At 51.8% G+C, this 9,542-nt stretch overlaps 1 protein-coding gene across 1 annotated transcript in view; it reads right to left on the bottom strand.

The window, feature by feature from the left end:
* Positions 1 to 3,944: 3,944 nt before the first annotated feature.
* Positions 3,945 to 9,542, bottom strand: part of LOC104409730 (inositol-trisphosphate 3-kinase B-like) — a gene marked incomplete at its 5' end in the record, with an annotated part of 14,340 nt that continues 8,742 nt past the window's right edge. Inside the window, 3 exons of the mRNA XM_010019687.1 lie at positions 3,945 to 4,279; positions 6,989 to 7,060; positions 8,299 to 8,400. Of these exons, the coding sequence (XP_010017989.1) occupies positions 4,064 to 4,279; positions 6,989 to 7,060; positions 8,299 to 8,400 (390 nt within the window). The remainder of the gene's footprint in view (positions 4,280 to 6,988; positions 7,061 to 8,298; positions 8,401 to 9,542) is intronic.

Genomic DNA, 9,542 nt, shown 5'->3' with positions numbered 1-9,542 from the left:
TTGCCGGCTGGGCTTAAACCACGACAACGTTACTACCAAAGCTGCAGGACCCTGGAGCTGCCGGGCGCATCCCCGAGGCGCAGTGGGTGAGGTGAAAGGCACCCCAGGATGCTAAACCCACCCCAGTACCCACAGCAGAAGGGGATGGGGTGCTGGGAGAAACTCAAAGGGCTGCTCCCAACTTGCCAAGCTCCCAGACTCACCTGGTCCCTGGGCGGTGAAAGGGGAAAAGCCTCATTGGTGGCAGCACCAACCCCCAAGTTGCAGCGTTGCATCGCTCTGCACCTCAGTGTAAGAAAACCCACACTGGGGATGCACCTCCCGCCCTCCCCACACCTTCACTTATGGCCAGCAGAAGTGCCAGCGACTCAAGTAACTCATTAAGCACTTAAGATCCTTCTTTAGAGGTCTTATTGCTCCAGCAGCGTGACCCTCCAGCCCTTTCTTGAGGCAGGAGCTCTGGCTGGGGACACACACACCCCCCAGGCAGTACCATTGCCCCGCATCATCCATGGCAGGGACAAATCACCTCTTGAGGGGCTTCCTGGAGACCCACAATCCCCACCAGCGTGTGCTGTGAACAGTCCACAACACACAAGCCTCAGACCCCCATCAGCAACCACAGCAAAGTCCTGCACCAACTCCCAGCCTCTCCTCATTTATGGGAGGTTCATTCTTGCAAGTAGCATCTAACCAGGTAATTAAGAAGAAAATCAGGGCCCCCCTCCTCAGCTACAGCCTGAGCAGGCTGCCATATCCCCCGGGATAGTGCTGGGAGGCCCCATTCCCTGGCAGTAGAAGCTTCAACACCTAAATTGGTCTTTGTGGCACTAACAGAAGCATTGGCCTCTCTTCTCTGTATTGAGTTTATTAACCATTAAGGTTATTAACCCCTGAAGTGTCAGGGAACCCGGGGCTTTGCTCTGGAGGTGCAGCAAAGCAGGTGGGGGGCAAGCAGGGCTCTTGCCATGGTGTGTGCAGTGCTGGCAGCCCCAGCTTGGCACTGCTCATAGACCTCAGCACTCAGTCACAAGGGGTTTCTTGCCCTGACTTACACCCTTCCCCTCTCCACCACAACGTTGTGGTGTTTCCTTAACTCTCAAGAGTTAAACCTCCTGGTTTCGCACTCCAGGGTGCAGCTGGGTGAGTTTCGGAGGCTTCTGTTTTCCTCCGTAAGTAGGAAGAGGAGACACATAATACTGATGAGACCCCCTTGTGGCTCCCAAGAACTGGAGCTAGGATTAAAACACCAGTGCTGTTGGTACCAATGCTGCAGGAGCACGCAAGCCTGCCAGATGCGTGTGCCTGCCTTCCTGAGAGCCCACGAGAGACCGCTGGTGCACGTACAGCACCCTCACAGCTGTAATACTGTGAGTTCTGCCCTGTACCAAGAGGTTTCTAGGCTTTAAGAAGAGTCCACGCTGGGTTTCTCCTGCAGATGGTTTTAGAGGCCCCATGGTGAGCGGCAGAGACACTGCAGGGACCCCAGGACCCCGGGCCAGGCTGCTCCTGGGGCTCTGGGCATTAAATCAGGCTTTGCTGTGGGGCAGCCCCCGCTTGGCTATATGAGCCCCAGGACAGGCTCCTGCTGTCCTGTGCTCACACCAACAACCAGGAGGCACTGGAGCTGCCTGATTTCTGCTTCAGTGCAGAACCAGTCTTGGTGTTTTGGTGGCCTTTGGTGTGGCTGAGAAGAGGAGCAGTTTTTGCCAGGCAGCTCCGACATCCCTGTTTGAGCACAGGCATCACAGGGTGGCACTCAGAAACCTCCCAGGGGCAGCCATCACCCAGCATTAGCAAAAACCACACTGACAGAAAGCATTCCTGGTGTGGAGCTGCCTTTGGTGGGCTTCCCTGCAGGAGGGGCATGGAGAAACTCGGGCATCACCCAATCTGGACCCCCCAACCACAGCCCTGGCTCCGCTCTCACCCTGCCCTGCTCCCTGCCAAGCCAGATCCCATTCATCAGGATCCATCCTGGCATATACCAAAGCTGGAGCCTGATTCCCCCCAGAACCATCACAGACATAGAATCTGGCTGCTGGGTTGTTCCCAGGCTGTCACAGAGTGGACACAGACCATACGCCAGCCAAATGCTTCCCATATGCCTTTATTTGCAAGGTTACAGGACTTCTTTACAGGCACTGTGCGTTGGTGTTGCAACCGGTTCAGATTGTTTTCTGTATTACCCAATGACCAAGAGGGGTGGAGGGAGCAGGGAAACCCCCTCACAGCAACGCTTCCAGCCTCCAGAAAGGCATAAGACATCTGAGAGGAACAATCTGCTTCTTCCGAAGCCACGAAGCAAGGAATCTGGTTTATAAACAGGCTTAAAAAATAATATACATGTATAAGAGCAGCTCAAAGCTAAAGTACAGCGGTAAGTGGTACATATCTATGCATATCTGTTCATATCCCTTCTCCAGAGCTGGAAATGGGATGGTTTAAAAACTAAAAACACAGTTAAAAATAAAAAAAGAGGGATTCCATGCATTATGTTTTAGTGTTTTGTGCAATTAAAATGGGATGAAAATAAATATAACTTAAAAAAACCAAACCCAACCTTTTCCATGACACTAATGGAACAGAGGCAAGTCTATAAGGCACTTCCACACGGGCTATTCTAGAAAGCCTGGCAAGGAGCTAAAACAGTGCAACCATTTACAATGGCATCAGATGAGCTGAAGACATCTGTGTGCTGAGAGATGAACTGAGAAAAACCTTAGGAGACATCAATCCTTGGGAAAGAGGCCAGGGCATGGCTGCAGGCGGCGTGACGGCCAGCTCCTCCTTATTGCTCCAGGAGAAGAGCTCCCACTGAGGGTGCTGGACCACTGAACGATGGCAGAGGGGCTCTGGAGCATCGCTCCTGGGAGCAAGATGAGACAGTGGCTTTGGGGATGGAGCAGGGGATGGCTTTGTGGCTGCCAAGCTCCTGCATGCTCCTGATGTCCTCGCCATGAGGGGCTCCCCGCCCCACCATCCTCTCCACAGCTGACCTTTAGAGCCAGCCCTGCTGCAAGCAAGCAGCTGAGTTCAAATGTTCCAGGAAGTTATAAAATAGCCTCCACCCTAAATAGGGAACTGTGTTTTCACAGGAGCAGGAGCGCTGGGACTGTCCACACAGCGCTGAAGAGCCAAAGAAGACTGATCAACCTGGATGGCTACTTTAGGTCCCATAGTAGTCCCTTGTAAGCTACTTTTCTCTCCCCCAGCCTTGCCCGAAGTCTTTATTCCCCATGGAGGGCTGGAGACCCCAGCTAAAGAGGGCTGGAAGTGGCTCCAAGCAGGGCAGCTGGGTCTCTAGAGAGGAGCTTGAAGTGTTATCCACTGTGCCAGTGCACCCAGCGCAGGGGACATGGGTGGGAAGCATCTGGCCATGATAAATACCTATGCCCGACCACATGGCCCTGCAGCAGGAGGGAAACCCTTGCCACCTGATGATAACTGAACAACTGCTATGGGATGTCTCCAACACAAGAAAAAACCCCATTCTGCCCTTCTAGCATCATATAAGGACTCAGCACAGCCAGTTCCCTAGGCTGAAAGGTGCTGGCAAAGACAACTAAAGGGCTCCCACCCCAGTATCTGTCAACATCTCCGGGCCTTACTCATGCAGGCTGGCTGCCAGAGGGTCCTGGGCATGGCCATGGAGTTTTTCAGAATGAAACTACTGACCCCAGCACAGGGAGAGGTTCCTTCCTCCACCAGCCCCCTTAAAGGTCCTCTTAAAATCAGGCTTCGCAAGAGATGTAAGCGCAATAGGCAAAGGATGTGCTCGCCTAAGCATCCCCATCCTTGCTGGCATGGCTCGTGCTCCCACCGACTGCAAAGCCAAGGTTTCAAGTTCACTTTTGTTCTGGCAGGTTAGCTCTCTATTTACATGGAGAGGAGGGAAAAAAGGGGAATCAAGACAACCTAAAAACCACAATGAAAACACATTAAATAGGGAGAGTATAGCTTTCAGATGGGAAGGGCCAGGGCTGGAAAGTGTCTTGTAGTGCAGTTCAGAAGAGTCAGTCGGGGGCAGGTTGGGGGTAGTGGCAGAGTCGGACACATGGCTTTAATGCAAGTCTTCGCTCTGGGACAACTCTGTCAGGATCTGAATGAGGTTGTCCAGCCCCCAGAGGTAGCCATCCTCTCTGTTCCCTTCCACCCAGGGCACGTTGTGCTGCAGAACTTGTCCCTCTGGCAGTGGGGTGGTTTTCCCAAAGTCAATCATCCAGACTTTGGCCTGCTCCTTCTTGTCGTGAATGAACAGCAGGGAGCTCCCGATTACCTGCAGGGAGGAGAGACCAGTCAGTGATGCTCCTATTGCTCAATCTCAGCCAGCTTCAGGCCTCTCAGACACCTTATCTCAAGCTGCATTTGCAAGAGATGATGCTGAGATTTTGCATGGGCAAAAAGCAAGCTCTGTGTGCTGCTGGCTGTGGTGCACATGCAAATGGGGTATTCAGACAAGCTGATTTACTCATACAAATCCCAGCTCTTGGCAGAAGGAGAGGATCAGAAAAACATGGGCATGAAAGACAGGGATGTCATTCTGGAAACTGAGTCAAGAGAAGGAATGAGATGAATTGTCTCAGACATCAGATAGGGATTTTTTCCAAGGTTCTTGCACCCAGATTCCCCCTAGAACATCCTTCTGGCTTTCACAGTGCTCTGGGGACGCAAGTTACAGAGGTGCATGTAGCTGAATTTCCTTATGCACGAGTTCACTCAGCTGCATCTGCTTTGAAGAGCTCTTTTATATCCTGATCAGTCTTTGGGAAAATCCTGCAGCAACTATTGGTCTGGGCAAGTGTGGGGAAGCCCAGAGATGCACTTGGGAAGGTGAAGCACATCACCTCTGACAACATAAGCCTCAAGGCCTGTCACAGAATGACAAGACCCCACAAGTCCAATGTTCACCACCCACAGAGCAGAGATGCTCAGCCCATGGGTACCTCCAGCTCAGCCCAGCCTCCAGCTCTGCTGTGGCTACCCAAGGCTTGGAGAACACACATCAGTGTCAGGCCATGCACCATCGTGCTCTTCTGCTGGATCTGCTCCTCCAACTCAGAAGGTTTTGGTGCTTTTCTGTAGTATTGCCCACTAACAGGCACACTTCAGAGCTGGCCCACATGAAGATTGCCTTCCAAATTATGCCTGAGGTGCACGAACTGGTGGATGACGAGCTCCTTGCCCTTGTATCAGTGGCAGGACAGGACAGAGCACGCTGAGAGCCAGGATTGCCCCCCACACTGTGCAGATACGAGGAGGAGTACAGCTCTAGGGGCATCCAGCTGGTGTCAGGCCCCTGAAACAGCAGCACTAAGTGTTACTGGGGACTCCCACGTCTGTGCTAGCAGCAGGGCTTAGTTTGAGGTTTGCCTTTAGACAAGGTCTCAAACGGGAAGCACGTACTGTTTGCAAAAGCTATTATGGATTTACATTTTTGAGGAGACTTCCTCCTCCAGCGCCTTGGGAAAACATCCAAGGTCCAGATATGGATTATTTCTCAGAAATGCTTATCTTGAGCTCTTCTTCTAAGCTCTTATAGCCCACTTTTGGCTGGGATAGAGCATTTTAACATCAAGGAAAAGCCTGTCCTAGGCCTCCTAATTCTCCTGCAGCTCCTCAGAGGAGCCCTGCCCAGCGAGGGCCCTGAGGAGGGACACACAGAGCTTGGCAGACCTTCTGCTGTGCTTCATCTTAGAGAAGTGGGACACAAAGTCAAAGCTGCTGCTTTTTAATTTTTAAGGAGTGGAAACTCCTTTCAAAACCTCCTTGAAAGGCTGTTTTGTTTCTGAGTTTTCAAATGAAACCCTGGCACTTGGTTTCAGGGAGCATTTTGTTTCCTCTGTTGAACTGACCTGAAACTCTGGGTTTCAACATTTCCCTTCCACGTGTGGCTGGGGCTGAGGTGGCTCATGTGGCTCCTGGTGAGGGGCAGTGGGCTCTTGGAGCTGTGGCTCCTGCTCTCTCAGTTGAGGGTTCCTATGAGGCTCTTTTGCCCATAGACAACACATGCCAAGGACATGTGCTCTCATGTTTTGTTAAGCAGATGCAATAGCAAACACTCATTGCCAATGCTGAAGCAATAACATGGTATAATTAGATTATGGAGTAGTCCAGTTTCATTGAAACTGCCAAAATAAGTAGTGCTTCCTTTTTGTTTTCCCACCAGAGATGAATTTTCACTGTAGAAAATATTTATCTCGTGGACATTCATTTCTGGAGGAAGGTCTTTCTAAGGGAATCATGTAGGGACAGGACAAGGGGAACAGCTTTAAACTGACAGAGGGGAGATTGAGATTAGACATTAGGAAGAAATTCTTCCCTGTGAGGGTGCTGAGGTGCTGGCACAGGGTGCCCAGAGAAGCTGTGGCTGCCCCATCCCTGGCAGTGTTCAAGGCCAGGTTGGACACAGGGGCTTGGAGCAACCTGGTCTACTGGAAGGTGTTCCTGCCCGTGGCAGGGGGGTGGAGCTGAATGAGCTTTAAGGTCCCTTCCAACCCAAACCAGTCTAGGAGTCTATAGTTCTATGGATAGTCCTTACTGTGGTGCCCCAGCCAGCTCAGCAGAAGCAGTTGTAGAATATCTGCAATTCGTGGCTACATTGAAGCCTTGTTTGGTCACAAGGAGCAGCCAAGTGATACCTGATGCACATTCAGACAGGCATTCCTCTCCAGAAAACCCCTATACTTCCACAGTAAGGATTTTTACCAGGCACACAAGCCCATAAGCAGCCAGAGTTCCTCCTCCTAAACCACTTCTAATCTGTGTGAACATTGGCTTTCAGTAGATTTGAGCCCACGTCAGAACATCTATCAGCCACGAGGTGTATTTCCACATCAGTATTAGATAAACAGAGGTATGAAACTATGGATATAAGGATAAATTCAAAACTGCAGAAGTGTACAGCCTCTTTGACTGCTCTCCTTGGACAAGCTGAGATTAAGCCATTTGCATTTCCAAGCAGATCCACCTGAATGTGAGTCCTTACCTCATGGCACTTGAAGAACGGGGATGTCTCCAGCGTAGCACGGATTCCCTTCAACCGGTTAAGGTAACTGTTCTGGAATTGAAACAACACAACCAACCAACCCAGTCTGTCACTGCTGTGTGAAGCCTCCATAAAAACTGCTGCATGGGGCAGTCAGGAACATCACCCCTCCCAGCACCCTCTGTTTAATCTCACCTGCACTCTCTTTTAATAGGTCAACTCTTCACCTCATCTGTCGTTTTATTACTCAGTCAGTCAAGCATCATGAGATGCTTCTGTAACTCCATATCACGCAAAGTTGCTACCATAGGTGGAAGGGTTTTCACACTGGTCAGCACACAGGTCAAGAGCCAGGCACCTGTTCAAGCAACCCTGCAAACTGCTTCAAAGCACTTAATCTTTTCAGGTGGCCTCTTTGATAATTTCATGTTGAGGTTTCCACAGAAGGACTCAGCACAGGAGCACACGCAGCAGGTATCCAGGCACTACAACACACCTACATTTTCACACTTTGCATGGGGAGATGCGTGGGGAGATGTTTTGCAACGGTTTAGCCAAGGAGCCCAGTTTAGAGCCAAGGCATGATGGCATGAGTGTGCTCCAAGCTCTTTGGGAATAAAATGCAGCCAGGCAACTTCATTTGCAAATCCAGGAATAATCCCTGGGTATCTCTTGGTAAAGTGCTTGGTTTGAAGGAGGCAGCGCCAAAGGCCACTCCAGCTGCAGCCTTGTGTTTGCAGGCTTTATATAGCACAGCTTAAAATGGAAGTGCTTTGTCAAACAGAGTATTTGACACAGTTGGTGTAAACTGTTTACAGCTCCATCTCTTATTCTCCTGGCAACATAGAGAAACTTGGGAAATGCTGACGGTGGCTTGCCCATGTGGAAGGCACCTGGCACAGGCAGGGAGAAGCCTTGGCCACCCTTCCTGTGGGACCAAGGGCAGGGCAGCCTGCTTGGCCAGGGTGGGAGCCCCTGCCATCCCATACTGGTGTACAAAACAAGCTCAGAGCTGCTGACAGCCCCAAGGAGGAGGGCGCAGAGCATAGCTGTGCCTCCCAGCGGTTTTGGAACCAACCTTTGAGCATCCTCAGCAGACTTGGATCTGGCTCAAGCAGTGCTGCTGCAGCTAACGTGTCCCCTCCCAGCCCTCCACTGCTCTTCCCTCACCCCTGTGCCAGGATGGGGGTTCTCTGTGCCAGTTTTCAGGCATTTTTCATGCAGGCCCCCAGGGCAGGGAGCTGATGAGCCGAGGGCAGCCTCTGCAGGAGGAGCTCTCTTCAGACAGCCCCCCAGCACCCTCCACTCACCAAAACATTGTGGTTTCCTCTGGTGAACTCCCTGAAGGCCTCTGTGACTTGTTCCTTTGTCCGTGTCTTCTTGAAGTCCCGGTTCACAGTGCCATCCTCTTTCTTGAAAAGAAGGGAGAGCAGTGAGCAGGGTGGGGAGGGAGGGAGCTGGGACAGGACTGGTGTTTCAGCAGCCATGCACATCCCTGAGGAGGATGCAACCAGTCTTTTGGCAGCTGAAGGACCTGTCTATGCTCTGTCTATGAGCAGAAGCAGCAGTTTTCTGCCTGGCACATCCCAAATCATCCCACAGACCACTCCAGCAAGAAGATAGAGGCAAGGAGCAAGCCTCACAGCTGCCTTGCCTTTGATAATCCATGGATAGCAAACCCTCAAAGGCAGGAGCATGACACCGAGATACAGTGAACAGCCTTGTGCTTTCCTCCTCCTTTTCCCCAGAGGCACATCCATACTTGGTCCATTGTGGGGACAGCACACAGCACTGACCCAGGGGCTCCTGGCTGAACCTCTGGGAGGCTTGTAGGTTGCTCCCCATTCCCCAGTCCTGCTGGGCCTCTGATTTTTAGATCAGCACGTTTCATTGTCGGGAGCAGCCACAGGTTGGGCAGGCAGAGCTCGCTTCCTGGATACAGGGGCTATTTTAAACCACACGTGCTTGAGCTCACAGCTCTGCTTGCACAGCTCCATCCCACCGCTCCAGACAGCTCGTTTGCACACAATAGAGCGAAGGGACAGAGGCCAAAAAGACATCCTGTGGGCTAAGGAAGATGAAGTAAGGATGAAGAAGCAAGAGCAGAGGCTGGGGAAGGAAGAGAACACAATGAAATCACCTGTCCCAGAGATTTTTGTGCCCTAGCTGGACTTTGAGACCCATCCAGGAGCACTTCATGGGGCCACGTACATCCCCCTGGATGGAGGGCTGGCCATGGTGGCCAGTCCAGCCTGGGGGTAGTCCCAGTGCCCAGGCTGCAGAGAGCTGGCAGGGTGAGCCTGGCACCAAACCCACACCTGATGAGCAGTTTGGGATGAACCGAACACCACGCTTCCAACTTCCAGCTTGCGTTTTGTGCAGAGGTGATCATGAAAGCAGCATGTGAAAGATGTGAGTCTTCAGGGAAAACTTTGTTTCCACTGGGTGCAACCAACTTCAAACCACCCTGGATTCAAGGTGACCACTGTGTGCTGCCACACGGTTTAAAAGCAAGGCTAATGGCTGGCAAAGCATGGATCAGCAGCGGCCAGGG

The sequence above is a fragment of the Nestor notabilis genome, unplaced genomic scaffold, assembly GCF_000696875.1.
Source record: "Nestor notabilis isolate BGI_N333 unplaced genomic scaffold, ASM69687v1 scaffold25428, whole genome shotgun sequence".
NCBI classification, from domain to species: domain Eukaryota; kingdom Metazoa; phylum Chordata; class Aves; order Psittaciformes; family Psittacidae; genus Nestor; species Nestor notabilis.
Note: the sequence above shows the minus strand (reverse complement) of the source record. Positions and strands in the feature narration are given on the sequence as shown.